Genomic DNA, 16473 nt, shown 5'->3' with positions numbered 1-16473 from the left:
AACAAATATTGGGGTACATGCAATTATGATAAAACAAGTGCCATTGACAGTGCTTTTTTTGTAAGAAAAAAGGTGCCGGAACTCACCTCTTTCTGTCCCCTCATTTATGTTTTGCCCCCCTCGTTTTCTGTAGCCCTCTCTTTCTGCCCCCTCATTTTTCTGTAGCCCTCTCTTTCTGCCCCATCATTTTTCTGTAGCCCTTTCTTTCTGCCCCATCATTTTTCTGTAGCCCTCTCTTTCTGCCCCATCATTTTTCTGTAGCCCTCTCTTTCTGCCCCATCATTTTTCTGTAGCCCTCTCTTTCTGCCCCTCCCCCTGCTTTTGTAGTCTGTACTTACCTTCTATGCTTCTTTTCTCACTTTTCTGCTTGATTGCGGCTCCTCTCACCGGCAGAGTTGTAACGTCACAACGCTGCCGGAGCCAGAAGCAGGACACACACTAAGATGCAGTGCTGCACTCTACCAGCACCGCAGAGAAAAAAAAATGTTAAAAAGTTAATTAAACTTTGAAAACCCATGGAAAAAAGTGCCGGAACTCCTTTCTGAGCGTTCTATTACAAAAAAAGCCCTGGCCATTTATAATATTTTTAACCAATATATTCTGAAGAAATTTTGTGCACATAAAACGTAGCAAAACTAAATATATTTCTGATGTTTCAATATTTTTCTGTTAAATTCTTAAGCAAACTTAATACAAAGCAACAGTATGTTTAAGACCTGCCAATTAATTAGGCATGGAATCTACAAAGTACCAAGTTGTGGTCTCAAAAGGCTTTGTTTCCAAATTTCACATCAAACAGTTTTAAAATCAGTCACATTGGAAAAAAAATGGATTATTAAGTGTCTCCCATTTAGTTCCATATGTGATAAATGGGATTAAGATACTGAGATTGTGAGGTCCTTTTAGTACATTGTGGGAGGATTATCAAAATATTCCCACACAAAATGTACAATGTTTTTGGGTCATTGCTTTGCTAAGCAGAGCACACATTTTCTCCCCTCAGGTAGCTTTATATTCTAATTTATTTCCAAAAAATCTTCATATTCGTCCTTTGTCATTATTATTCAATACATTCTGGATTGAAAAATTGTACTGCCATACAGGCCCAGACCAAAAAAAGCATTCACCATGCTTCACAGTAGGTCCAATGCCTCTCTATCATATCTTCATATCTTAATGTTCTATTCACTCCCAAATAAATTAAACTTGCTTTAGCCACTAAATCAATCTGAATGGCCAATGCCGACTTCTGTGGCTTCTAAATATGGGTCATAGATGGCTTTTTTGCTTATTTTTTGTGCGGATTGTGCAGTAAAGCCATGCTTATTGAGAACATTTTTCCCAATGTGGGTCCTTAGATGGACTTCAAAGTTCACTTGTAATACAGCAACCATTTTTGGTGTGATAAGGTCAAAGAAATGTCTTCACTTGTCTGCTGAACTGCTTCTTAGACAACTTCTGTTTCTGTCTCCTTGTGATTATGCCCACTGATAGCAAAATCCATGACATTGACAGAAAGTATCTATAGTGAAGACTCTCAATGTGCTCTCGTATGATCACCTTTTGCCAATTATTCTGCCCACTTCGATGTGCCATCTGAAATTGGGCAAAATTCAATCTCTTTTGAGAGTTTGGGCTGGAAGTTTCAAACATATTATGATATTGACAGCAGTAGGAGGACTATATACAATTAAAGCAAAGTGAGCTAGTTTCACATTTGAATGCTTATTGTTTATTATTGTTTTGTTTAACTTTAAATCACAAGATATTTTTGATGAGAAGAGAACTAATTAACTGAATCCAATTATTTATTAGATCATGGGGACTCCTATCCATTTGATGGACCTCGAGGTACTTTGGCCCATGCTTTTGCACCAGGTGAAGGTCTGGGAGGAGATACCCATTTTGACAATGCTGAAAGGTGGACAACAGGAGCAATTGGTGTGTATACAATTTTTATGTGAATTTTGCTATGAGCTGTAAATATATTTTTTTATCAAGTGAAGTAACCAGAATGTTGACCACATTGTAGGGTTTAATCTGTTCACTGTGGCTGCTCATGAATTCGGACATGCTTTGGGGCTTGGACATTCCAGTGACCCATCAGCTTTGATGTATCCTACCTACAAATATCAGCATCCTATTGGATTTCGCTTGCCCAAGGATGACGTGAAAGGGATACAAGCATTGTATGGTATATAAACACATTGTTCAGCTACTTCTATTAACGTCATGCTGCTTGTTTGACACTTAGGATATCGTTAATGTAGTAATGTCTCGAAAAATCTTGGTTGGCATGGGAATAACCATCAGGGCTCCTCAGCTGTTGAGACCTTTATAGCTGCTACCTATGCTGCTCTTGACCGTGCTCTTCTTTTCCATCTCAAAGAGAAGCTTAATGATTTACGTGCTGTGAGACTGCCATTAAGGTATTTGAAGTCCCACAATGCCAAGCACACAAACCAGAAATACCATAAGCTGGAGGGGTCAATACGTATTCAGCCCATCAGAAGCGACTAGAAAGTGCTATATAGTCATCATCATCATTGTGTATCATTGAACAAACCCTTCAGCACCTACAAAAGGTATATCTGTGGATTTGTTCACATCTAATTGTATTGCAAATCTTTTTGTACTTTGCCGATGTTTGTCGACTCCAATTTTGTCTCATAAGGTGTAGGGAGATGTAAATAAATGCAAGTTAACAATATGCAAAAAACACACATATACGAACGTATGAGTGCACATTTTTGGTGCTTATGTATATCACAGAAATGCATATCTTATGTAGCAAACAGATACACGCCCAACTCTTATATACAGAGTAGTGAAGAAAGTAAGGTAGGAAAATTATCACTTATTTCACAAATGTTCTTAAAATAGTGTAAAACATTTTCCACAGCCACATACTACAATAGACACAAAAGAGAAGGCTTTGGGTTGAAGGTGCCATAACAAAGTATTGTTCATCATGCCCAAATGCCAGCACCCCACCCTCCCCTAAAAGGATATCATAGTCCACTGGTAACTCTACTGATTAGCAGCAGTACCCTTTGAGAGGATCACTATGGAGTAAGTCAATCTCTTATAAAATATACTAGGGGAATAAGTACTTATTGGTAGCTCTGGACCATGTTTTAGGACTTTATGACAACATATTTGCTAGCTTTTAAAATTAAGCATCTCAAAATATATGTTAACCATTCCCAGGTGGTCTAGTGGAGCTTTTTAATAAGACATTTTAGCCCGTGCTATGCAAGATAATTGATAAAGATGTTTTCCATCAAGGAAGTTCCTCAAACTTCCACAGGCTTCTCAGTATGGATGACAGCCTTGAGGATTGTATGGCAGCCTTCATGATCATAACAAAAAAATTTTTTAAAAAAAAGACCAGAGAATCCAGAAAAATAGATACAGTAGCTTTGTCAAAAATCAGGAATTTCCAGCCAGAGAAATGGTGCTTGTTTTTATCATGGAAAGCAAGTTTTCTGCCACATGGTATGGGCCCTATAAAGTAAGAAAAAGAGTGTAATACATTAATTATAAACACAGCCATGTAAAAAAACAAGAACAGGTATACCATATAAATCTGCAGTAACCTTAGAAAGACAGAGAGTTTCTAGTTGACCTTAAACCTCCAGATCTTCCTAGCTGTGACCTAGATGCGAATACATTTTCTGTGCACTCGAATCATGAGGTCAGAGATTTTGGGGTGGAACAAAGACATTTTGCCCAGTTCCAGGGAAATTGGAATACTTACACATCATCATGACAGAACCAGTGAGAAAACTTAATATAAAACCCTATAGAATACCTAAAGCTTTTAGTTTAGAGGTCCAGAAAATGCTTGACCTTGGTGTAGTTGAAGAATCACATAGAAACTGAAATAAAGCAGTTGTTCTGGCACCAAAACCTGATGGCACAATATGATTTTGTAATGATTACCCTAAATTAAATACAATTTACATATTTGACTCATATGGTTGATAATACACTTGGATAAAGGTCAACATCTGATTGCCCTTGCCTTAACAAATGTTTAGTAGTAGGTTCTCCTTACCAAACAGGCAAAAGAGAAAACAGTGTTCCCAGCACCAGATGACACGTTCCAGAACTAAGTGCATCCAATTCGTTTATATTGGTCTCCAGCCATATTCCAATAATTATGGGGAAAATATTGAAAACCTCTTGCACCGTAGTAGCATACTGTGTTATGTGGTCATCCACAGTACAGACTGTGAATCTCATCTTCAAGCAAGGATTCAAACAGTACTTGACTCCTTCTAGCCTGCAGGTTTGTCTGGTATCCCTTCCAAATGTACTATTGGCCTGCAAAATGCAAATGTCTCAGGTACAAAATTGGTAGGGGATTAGTTAAACCAGCAGAGGAAAAGTAGAGACCATCCATAACTGGCCATTCACTCTTACTTAATTAAAACAGGTTAGTACATTTCTGGGAATAACCAGCTAATAGATGTATCCCTAACTTTGCAACTATTACTAGCCTGTTAAAAGACCAAAAAAGGAGATAGCCACAATAGTGTTAAAATTGGCCACAGAAACAAAGATGCACTATGAAGCTAACCAGTGCTAGTGGCCCCTGACATCTTATTCTTTTATATATTGCAGAAAGAGGTACTCTTCTCCAAAAAATCAGGATGAATAACGCCAAAAACTAAACCCCCAGTGTAGCAGACAATGTTGAGTCATTAGTGAGGAGACAAGAAAGTTCCAAATTTGTACTTTTATTGTCAGAAATGCAGAAACATGTTAAAATGCCAAAAGCTGGTTAAAATCTAGGGTATTTCCTTAACTGCAAAGAGGAGGAAGAGAAGTTCTTTACAATTTTTCTTAATGTGGAGAAATCTCTATAGCATGGATTAAAAGGTTGCAGTTAACTCACAGTTACAGATGGTAGACCAATATCCTAACAGAGCACATTTCTATGATCAAATCAACCCCCATTTTCTCTAAGGATACCCAGACTATTTGGAGGGAATTAAGTCGGTCAGGATTTGAGTCCTTAGTGTTGTCACCTGACATTCCAGAAAGGCATTGCAAAACCACCCTGCCTCGGCATAAACTGCATCCAGAATAATTGGGTTGAAATCCCATCAAGAGTCTTGTCCCTTACAAGGTTACCTCCCCATGGAATAGTATGTGCCAGGGTCAATGACTGTCTCCTTTGGAGCATCAGCAACAAACTCCTTTGTTGAAGGCAGCAAATCTCCAGGCACAATTGAGATGAACCAAAATCCCTTCAGTGTGGTATCAGCAGGTGTAGTGATAAAGATGTCATTCCTAGCCAGCAAGCAAAAAATATATATATATATATATATATATATATATATATATATATATTGCAACAGAAAAAACAAGTAGGGCGCCCCAATGTGTAATATCACAAATATGGTGTTGGGAAGATGTAATAACTGCGTACCGTAAGGATGTATTCAGGAAGTAAAGGTCATATGGAGGTTTCCTCTTCAGAGGTAATCCCTCTCAGTCTCCATCAGACATAACGACAATGTAGAAAAAACAGAATAGAAAATAATATAGTGCAGTATTGTTATATATAAAAACTGCACCAGAAACCAGACATAGTCCTCCACCAGGAGACAGAGTACTAAAACAGGTAGTAAACCCAAAGGTGAAAAATGTAGCACACATGTGCAACATGCAACCCTAGGTAAAAATAAACTGCGTACCAGATAGTCACAAGACCATGAGCTTTCTTGGACCATATATAAGATCAAGCCATTCCTTTGTCACAACCTGCAGGGACAAGCACCTGTCTGAACCTCCCAAGTGATGGCAGCCACCACTTGTTGCAGTATTCTCGTTATCCGGATTAACCATCTGGCCACAAGTATCCTGAGGCTGCCACTCTCAACTGAGCTAAGTGTTGTTTTATGGGACTGATCCTTCAATACTGGACTTTATATACTATCTATACCAGTTGTTTATTCAAATTGTATTTACGCTGTGGTAATTAGCGCCATCATATATATCTCTTTTTGCTTGCTATATATATATATATATATATATATATATATATATATATAAAAGAATGGAGGAGGAGGAGCACAATAGTGTAGTACAGTAATATAAATGAATTCACACAAACGTGGAATCAATTCACCAGTGGAGAAACAACCACAAAATGCATCACCCGAATATAATAGTGCGTGTACCAGATATGTGAACTCAATAGCTTATCTCAGGTCAGTCACACTAATTAAATGACAAGTCCCTCATAGAGTGTGACGAGGAACACCCAAAACACACTTGTGCAGGTATATGCGTACCAGAGATCAGAACTTTGCAGCCTGTATATATCGAGGTCCCACAGATATTGATGGACAGGTCACACTTGCTCCATATCCGGATAAACAGCTAATGGCCTCAGAAATTGAAATACACAAGATGTAATATCATAAACAGCACTTTAATATAAAAATAGTAGCCACTTACATATCGAGTACCAGATAGCAGACCTATCTGAATAAAATCAACTCCCAGTGTGGTGGGGAAGACGATTAGAACTATCAACGCGTTTTGTGCCAAAGTCTTCCCATTCTGGTCCGTCCTAACATGATCAAATGCTAGATAAAATAGCGCCTCCTCCTCCATTCTTTTATAGGTATTTCCACGTCACATCGCCTGGCTTAAGGAGGATTGGCAGCCGCCCGCACATGGGAAGTGTGTCTATTGAGAAGAATATAGACTTTTATCTGGACTATTTATATTTACTGGTGAACTGCTATAAGCGCCATTATTGTATCTTGTGTTTTTGAGATATATATATATATATATATATATATATATATATATATATATATATGTTCAATATATATGTATTTCTATGTTCAAGCTGCTGTACTCATAGAGAGAATTCACAGTAAGCTGGATGTCAGCATGCTGAGTTGGAGTAGTAATGATGTTTGCCAGGGTGCAGGGTCTGAAGTCTTTGTTTGCTGTTTGCCAAGGTTGTAGAGCCAGAGTTAAAGCAGAGATCAATACACTGAAGAATTCCAGAGAAGATCCTGTGCAGGAGTCCAGAGTAAGCTCTATCACTTCCAAATATGCATAGAACAGTGTGTTTGAGGGAGGTGTTAAACTCCAAAGGTCCAATCAGGTCAGGAGAGAAGCGCATCCTAATTTAAGGATACAGGTGTGTAATGCTCAGCACAGCTGTAAAGGTAATATCATACACAGTCAATGATGTATGCTCAATAGAGTTAAAGAGGTAATCCCAAAATCCTAACACATAGTTATACCTTGTGCCTGCAAAGCATCTTTTATCCAAAAGGAATTCAGGATTGAATATTCCACAACAATCCATTACCCAGAGTAAGGAACGTTGAAAAACAAAACACAAAACATCATAAACAGACCATAAATGTATATGGTTGTACAGCTATGTATCAAGGTTAAAGAAAATGTGGGGTGTCACTCTACCATTGTGACAAAATAGAGAGTGAACGATGGTTTGCACCACCACAACAAGGTGTGAGGTACAAATTAATGTATAGTAAATAATAACCAACCTCATAAAATGTAAGGTTCGAAAGCAGACGGTGAACCAGTAATTGTTGCTTCCACCATCACCAAATCTTGCTTGTCACCATGTACTTTACAAAAGTCATCTTTATGCAAGCAAGATATTCCACTGTGCTACCACCAGTTATAAACTGTGACAGGATGGTCTTATTCTGCCACCCTGTCTTCCTCTCTCAACAATTAATTTGTGGTTTTACGCTTTTACTCTCTGTAACCTGCCATTACAGACAACGCCTAGTGGTGGTACTCAGCTACCAGACATTCTCCAACTGCCCATTGCCAGCTGAGCACTAGTTGTATGAGAGAAGTCGCGGCCACCACTAGGCACTAGGCACCAGGGACCGTATAATTCAGGGTGTTTGGTATAGCTGCTACAGCATCTGTTTTCTGGTGACTGTGGCTGGTTCCTCCTGACCGCTTACTTTGAATAAGTACTGCATGGTAACTGGATTCAAAACAGGACACCCAGGGAATAAATTAGAGATTGGCCTTATCTGTAGGCCACAGGATAAAGCAGGAAATTGGTGTCAGGTTATTGCAAGTGGAATAGTGTTTATTTGCTCTAAAGTAGTTCATACAGTCTGCTGCATACCAGTTTGTGGAACTGGTAATTCATCCAGAAGTCAAGATATCATACTTTACATGGGACTCTTCTGCCCTTTTATATACAAATTTTATACACATGTTAGCAGGAGGTAATCTAGCCCTCTGCTTCCCTAACCTAAGCCCCGCTAAATCGGTGCTGGGAGTCTACATATTAATATTAATTAATGCATAAGTGTTAGCAGATGAATCAATCCATTTTCTAAAATTGGACTTAAATGCAATTTTACAGCAATCTGTGACTTACAAAATTATTTGTTGTCTCATTTACACAAATCTCTGGTAAATCTAAAGCACATGCACACAGGCTACAAAGGACAGGATACAAAGATACAATGAACCCCTGCTAGGAAAGGTATGCAGTTGTCCAGGTAACACGATCCCCCTCATTGAGATGCAAATTATCATATGACTTTGTTTGATGTCACACAAAAACGCCCTTGCAAAAATACCGGTAGCAAAAATACACATGCTACAATCCCATTTCCATTTCTTTGTGAGACACGGTGGATCCAGACACAAGGGTATTGTCTGGGGTTGCTCTAATTAAATATACTTAACTATGGGAATAATGCAATAAAAAAAAATTTGTGTGATTCTGCCTGTCTGTCTTATCTAATACCCTTGATATAAAATAAAAATATGTAATCCAATATGCCACAAAATAGAATCCTTCTTTATTAAAAAAGGAAAAAACAATTTAGTATTTGTTGCGTAGACATAGAGGTAAAATAAAGTCATTCCCCGCAAACCCAAGGCAACATAAAACAATAAAATTGTTTGGGTTATTATGGTGCAAACTACATTCAGTTCTGAAGGGTTTGAATAAAAATTACAAAAGAGATATTTAACATAATTTTGAGAATGATATATTTTATATATTTGATCTTGTCTATTTTGTTTCAGGAAACAAGAAATCTGGACAAGAAAAGTCTATAATACCACAAACACCTAATTCACATCACTGTGACCCTAATTTATCATTTGATGCTGTTACAGTTTTAGGGAACGAACTTTTATTCTTTAAGGACAGGTGAATATAATCCCACATGATTATTTGAAATAGAGAAAGATATTTTATAGATATGGGAAGATATTTAACTTTCAAGTTGTGTTATAATTATACGGATCAGCTACACAACATAAACACCGTAAAAAGTCATGTGTTGCAACGGTTTTACCTGCAAAGACTTAACCTTCTTAAAAAGAGCAGACAGTGCAAAGATGGTTCAGGAATGTTATAAACTTACCTGAAGAGGTGTCTTTTGGCGGTTATGGGAATGTCTTGTTTCACAGAGCGAGAGCAGTACATATTGGGGATAGGAACAAGTATCGAGTAATGTTGGGAGGTGCAGAAATTGGGTAGAGATTTATGTTGGTGTAGTTTTGTTAATGGGTTTGTAAGTTAGTAGAAGTATTTTATATTTTATTTTATGTTGGATTTAATAAAATACACTCAACCACTTTAGGTAATGGCAGAATGTAGCAGCATATAAAGATAAAAATAGTCTAGCTGCGTTCAAAATGGATTGTAGGGTTAAAAGTCTGGTTAGGGCAGGGATCGGCAACCCCCGGCACGCGTGCCAGACGTGGCACGCAGAGCCGTTTTAGGCCACGTCCAGACATCAAGGGGGAACACTGGTTTCGGGAACTCTGTGCTTCCACAGCTGCTCTCCCCAGTACTCCGTTTGGGCTGGAGCATGAGTGAGTTCATTTACAGAGGCATTGCAGCATCTAGCGTCCGGCTTCTACTCTTCCCTTCAGCTTCCTCTATTGGTCAGACCTGACAGATGCCATGTGAGTGCTTCCTCTATTGGTCAGACCTGACAGATGCCATGTGAGTGCTTCCTCTATTGGTCAGACCTGACAGATGCCATGTGAGTGCTTCCTCTATTGGTCAGACCTGACAGATGCAATGTGAGTGTTTCCTCTATTGGTCAGACCTGACAGATGCCATGTGAGTGCTTTCCTTGCGGTACACAATCAATGATTCAGCCTTCTCCTAGCCAGTTAACTCTTCCACCTGCATTCCATCCTGGGGGTAAATGTATCAAGCTGAGAGTTTTCCGGTGAGTTTGAGAATCCAATCAGATTCTAGCTATCATTTATTTAGTACATTCTACAAAATGACAGCTAGAATCTGATTGGTTGCTATAGGCAACATCTCCAGTTTTCAAACCCGCCGGAAAACTCTCAGCTTGATACATTTACCCCCCTGGTCTTTTCCTGTCTCAATTTCTCAATTATTTCCTGCCCACGAGTGCCCAAAATCTGTGTTCTTTCTACACATGCTTGTCCCTTTCTCTATCCCCCTTTGTGTGTCTCCCTCTGTCCCCCCCCTTACCATCTGTTCCCCTCCATTTTCTCCCCTCAGCCCCCACAACCGACTGTCGCTTTGCAACGCAGCTTGTTCTCCCTCATCTTCCACTTCTGCTCTTTTCACACCTTACCGCTCTCCTGTTCCTCTGGATATGGTAGCGACATGGACGAACAGGTGCAAAACCGCATCCAGTGACACATAATTGAGGATAGCAGGGTAAGCACAATATACCTTTAATAAATTTCATGGACTTTGTTTTCAGTGAGCTACCACCAGGGACAGTACTGCTATTGCCAGTGGTAGCATATTTACAACAAAATACTTGTTCTTTTACAAGGCAAAAACTGACAGACAATAACATATATAAATATATATATATATAAATCTCATCATCACCATTTATTTATATAGCACCACTAATTCCACAGCACTGTACAGAGAACTCACTCACATCAGTCCCTGCCCCATTGTGGCTTACAGTCTAAATTCCCTAACACACACACACAGACAGACAGACTAGGGTCAATTTGATAGCAGCCAATTAACCTGCCAGTATGTTTTTGGAGTGTGGGAGGAAACCCGAGCACCCGGAGGAAACCCAGGCAAACACGGGGAGAACTTACAAACTCTTTACAGATAAGGCCATGGTCGGGAATTGAACTCATGACCCCAGTGCTGTAATATAAAAAAAACATGCAACTGGCACGCCTGGGCTTGACAAAGCTTTAGCCGGCACACCAATACAAAAAGGTTGCTGACCCCTGGGTTAGGGACAGACCAGTAAGAAGGGAGGTGTATCAGTTAATCTGGGACATTATGGGCATGACTTAAAGCTTTTGCTGTGTCAGTAACAGAATTTGAAGACAGATTTTCTGTGAAGAAGAAAAGACCGTTCTGTGTCAAGGATGATATTTGGGCTTCAAGCTTGAGGGGTAGCGTTTACCATCAATGAGGAACAGAATATTGTGAGTTAGTGAGGAAATTACATCAGCAAATCATCTAAATCATCAGCTGGCAATATAGATCACTGCAGTTATTGCTTTTCAGAAGAACTAAGGTTAAGCAATAAGCCAAACTGCTAATTGAATTGCAGCAGGATTCATCATATGTACTCGTAATGAAACTATCCTATTAAATGTGCTATGTAATTTGTAGATTGTTTATGTAGTTGGGGCTATTTAGTAGTCTTAGGAAACGCGGGGCGCTGTGCTGTATTCGTTTTCGGCCTCATACTGCTGCCGAACGGGGCATGGTTATTGGAACTCCCATTGTCTGCTTTACCCAACCCCAGAATTCTCCACCCATGTCTCCCTCTTTCTACAAACATGTCCATGTTATTTGTAGTAGATTAGTGTTCACCCACCTACCGGTTCTCTCTCTTCCACAATGGTTCTCTCTCTATCTCTCCTTTACCATGTTATTGACAGCAGAGGAGTCTCCCACTCATGTTTCTCTACATCCTCTTTGGATTTCTGTATCCTTATTCCCAACTGTTCCCTGTTTTCATAGTAGATTAGTGCCCCCTCCCCACAACCTCCATTCTCTCACTTCTATACTTTCTCCCAACGTTTCCTAGTTAATCATAGTAGATGAGTTTCCCCCTCTCCAGTCTCAAATATTAATAGCTTTTGGGGCAGCATGGTGGCTCAGTGGTTAAGCACTCCTGCCTCACAGCACTGGGGTCATGAGTTCAATTCCCGTCCATGACCTTATCTGTGAGGAGTTTGTATGTTCTGCCCGTGTTTGCGTGGGTTTCCTCCGGGTGCTCTGGTTTCCTCCCACACTCCAAAAACATACTAGTAGGGTAATTGGCTGATATCAAAATTGACCCTAGTCTGTGTGTGTGTGTGTGTGTGTGTACATTAGGAAATTAGACTGTAAGCTCCAATGGCGCAGGGACTGAGGTGAATAAGTTCTCTGTACAGCGCTGTGGAATCAATGGCGCTATATAAATAAATGGTGATGATGATGATGATGATTGGCTGGTTCTTCTGAGGACAGAGATACCAAAATATCAGAATCTAACCAATATAAAGCATTGCTTGCCTGTAATAAGACGTAACTACAAAATCAAAGTAAATCAGTTAAACTGTATATAAATATATTAAAAACAATGTTAATTCACATAAAAACTCAAGAATGGATCAATAAGTGATTCTAATCAAACCAGTTTATAATCTGCACAACCAGATTAAAATCAGTTAATCAAATGTTTAATTTAGGGACTGTTAAATGTGCGCGATGTATATTTGGTGGAACAGATTGTAAAGACGGCATTGCTGACATTTTTGGGAACATAGGGTCCGACTCTAGAAATCTAGAGACAACATCTTAAATCAAAAAGTGGTAACTTCATTTTACTTTACTATGTTATCCTCTATGAGCATGTCCAAGTTTCCAAGAGCGAAAAGCCCTATCTTTGTCCTACCTATCAAGGACTTAGCGCTGACAATAGCCCTGTGGAAGACCCCTTGGCTTTGACCAGTGATAGCTTCTGCATGCAAAGTTGGAAACTTATTCAACAAGGCTGGCGGAGGTAGAAGTATTGCCACAATCCTTCTTGTCTTATCGCCATCTTAGGATCAATAGCAGACAAAAATTGAAAGATTGTGCACTATTATTTCAATAATTTTTTCAAATTTTTATCTAATTTTTTAGTAGACAGATCCAGGGGCAAACGCAGGATTTGTAGAGAGGGGTTTCCATGTCACACCACCAGTGGGTGTGGCCAGCATGCTTCAGGGCGTAGCTATAATTTTAGACAGTGCTTGGTTGCTTTCCAACTCTTCCTATCCCCATCATATACACGGGCAATGCTGCGTGCACTACTGTTAGGTGCACACAGCTCTCCCTTTTCGAGCAGAGCCATGTGAAGCGGGACATACCTCCCAACTGTCCTTACAATCAGGACAAAGTCCTGACTGAGTGTGTCAGAACAGTTGACAGACTGTCCTGCTCTCTCCTACCTGTTCTTGCTGCTTTCAATACTTGTTGGGGAGAGATGGCTGTGAACAGTGCAGACAGAAATGATCTGCACACAAGCTGCAAAGTGGCTGGTCCCTGGGCAGGGTCCAACCACCTCAAGCATACAGTACCCCAGGCTGGAAGGGGGTTCCAGGCACTAGGAAACCCCCCTCGGTTTGCCTATGAGATCATATACACATCTGCCAAGACCGGCAATGCGGTAATATAATCCCGGTCAGTTTCAGCTGACCGGGATTAGTCTAGTTGGTCAGTGTTTCTCCCCCTGGCTGATTAATGCATAATCACAGTAATGGACAGACATATGTCAGTAAAAGAGTAGTGTCGCATGTGACTGAACCTGAGCTGCCACTGACCAATCAGGTACAATCTATCTTATAAGATGGACAGCTGTCTTTTCAGTTTACAGAATGCGCAACAGCTGTCAAATATAGTGGTCAGGCATTACATCACATTACATCGGAGTTCATAATTCTTCCAAATTAATATATAAACAAATCGTGTTCCATCTTCTGTGTTCAAAGGTCTTTCTGGAGAAGGCAGGCTCATCTCGCCAGTGTTAGACCCAGCTCTATAGCCAGCTCCTTTCCACAGCTTATGTCAAATGTGGACGCTGCTTACGAAGTTGCTGAAAAAGGAACAGCATATTTTTTTAAAGGTAAGACAGATGAAGACCGGCCATTGTTGGATGGGAGTTTTTCTTTTTTTTGTTTTTCATATAGGATATGCCGTTTTAAGCATGGCTGTATTTCAGGCACCATTTCCTTGCCTAGTTAAGCTAGTTATCAAATTTTAGGTGTCTGGGACACAGGAAGAACAGTCTTTCACTATCATTATATAGTCAGCAGGATTACCTGCTAAATGAATACTTATTCATATTGTCCTTGTGTTGCCAGTTTGGAAGTGGGGAGGGATGGAATAAGCTATAACCAATCAGATCATTAGAATTGTCACTGGCAGCACAGAGGTTATCAGGAGCTGAGTGTGCTGATCTTGGGAGAGCCTGTGATTGGTCTAGCCTGTGTGATTATATTAGGGAGAACAATTCTGAATATAACAAGGGCAGTGTCATGACATGATGAGGGGAAAGAAATCAAAGTGGAAACTACAGCTGAGAGTTAGATAATGGAATGAGCAGAGTCCCCTAACAGCACAAATAAATGTTTTGAGGCTCTTGTTCACTATGAAACAGAAAGATTTCTGGGCCAGGAATATTAAATCTAAAACATACCACTATTGGAGGCTAATCAATTTTAACATTAATTTATTCAGCTTAAGTAAGTTACTGTAATTGGAAAATAAGTGGGAAAAGCTCAAGTAGAGCACAAGTGAAGCTGAAATTAGCCATCTTATCCCAGTACAATTATCCTCCACCGATACTTTGAAATATAAAGCTAACGATATTTTCTCACATATACAAAAGTGGATGACAGAATGTTTCATGTCTTCAACAGGTCCCCATTACTGGGCTACAAGAGGTCTACAGATCCAAGGTCCTCCCCGGCCTATTCATGACTTTGGGTTTCCCAGCAATGTGCAGGCAATAGATGCTGCTATCTACTTGAAGAGTTCTAGGAAAACATTGTTCTTTGTTGGGGAAGATTTTTACAGGTAGGTTTATAATAACTATAGGATTATATGTTGTTTTTTTATGGATTTCTGTTAACTTTTTTATGGTAGTAGTTAATGCTTGAAACATTATAGGGTAGATAATGCACTGTCACAAGAAGTAGGATGTCAATACCTGGGGGTCCTTTTGGAAGAAAAAAGAAACATACTGAAAAGATATTTTCAATTCTGATGCAACCACTAATCTAGATATTGGTGGACTATTTAAAAATGGATGTTTCCTTGTGTCCTATTTTAGCAAGTCATGTCTATTGTAAATTTACTGCATCCTCTAATATACAATTGAGGTCTCAGTTCACAAGACTTTGCTGTAGGGCGGTGGAGCTTATGATAAGTTTGTATAGAGTGCCCAGGTAAGGCCATACCGTGACTTAAGCTGTCATGTGACTGCTCTCCTATACTTCAGCAGTCTCTTGGTAGATGCTAATACCGTTCAGAGGTATAAATTTATATATATATATATATATATATATATGGACAAAACTATTTGGGCGCTTGAACATTACACCAACAAGGACTGTAATGACATTGTATTCAAATACATATACTTTAATATGAAGTAGGACCCCCTTTTGCAGCGATAACAGCTTCCACTCTTCTTAGAAACCTTTCCACAAGATGTTGTAGTGTTTCTCTGGGAATTTGTGCCCATTGATTCTGTACAGCATTTATGAGGTCAGGCACTGATGTTGGACAAGAAGGCCTGGCTCAGAATCTCCGTTCCAGTTCATCCCAAAGGTGTTCGATGGGGTTGAGGTCAGGGCTCTGTGCGGGCCAGTCAAGTTCTTTCGCTCCGAACTCATCAAACCATGTCTTTGTAGTCCTTGCAATGTGCACTGGGGCACAGTCATGTTGCCACAAAGATGGAAGCATAGCATTGTCCAAAATGACTTGGTACGCTGAAGCATTAAGATTGCCCTTCACTGGAGATAAGGGGCCTAGCTCAAACCCTGAAAAAGAGCCCCATAGCATTATCCCTCCTCCACCAAACTTCACAGTTGGCATAATGCAGTCAGGCAGGTAATGTTCTCCTGGCATCTGCCAAACCCAGACTCGCCCATCTGACTACCAAACAGTGAAGCATAAATCATCACTCCACACAGTGTCGGACTGGCCCAGCGGGCTACCGGTAAAACCACCGGTAGGCCCGGCTACCTTACGGCCACACCCCCTTTTAGTAGTGGGAGGAGCTTACCTGGAGGCCCGTTGTCGTCATCCAGGGTGCCCGCTGCTGCAGATGACTGGCTGTCAGTGACAGCCAGTCATCTTTCAAATACGATCGCAGCTGCGATCATGTGACCCGCCCCCTCACCCTGTGATGATGTTCCTGCCGCCGCTAAATGGAGAAGAAGACTTTGAAAGGGGTATTTATGAAT

The 16473-nt window shown here is 40.0% G+C and overlaps 1 protein-coding gene across 1 annotated transcript in view; it reads left to right on the top strand.

The window, feature by feature from the left end:
* MMP20 (matrix metallopeptidase 20) overlaps positions 1-16473 on the top strand; it is a 49402-nt gene that overhangs the window by 20367 nt on the left and 12562 nt on the right. Inside the window, exons 4-8 of the mRNA XM_075197659.1 lie at positions 1816-1941; positions 2033-2194; positions 9073-9199; positions 13993-14126; positions 14923-15079. Of these exons, the coding sequence (XP_075053760.1) occupies positions 1816-1941; positions 2033-2194; positions 9073-9199; positions 13993-14126; positions 14923-15079 (706 nt within the window). The remainder of the gene's footprint in view (positions 1-1815; positions 1942-2032; positions 2195-9072; positions 9200-13992; positions 14127-14922; positions 15080-16473) is intronic.

The sequence above is a fragment of the Mixophyes fleayi genome, chromosome 2 (assembly GCF_038048845.1).
Source record: "Mixophyes fleayi isolate aMixFle1 chromosome 2, aMixFle1.hap1, whole genome shotgun sequence".
Taxonomy (NCBI): Eukaryota; Metazoa; Chordata; class Amphibia; order Anura; family Limnodynastidae; genus Mixophyes; species Mixophyes fleayi.
The sequence above is the reverse complement of the archived record's forward strand: the minus strand, read 5'-3'. Positions and strand labels throughout refer to the sequence as shown.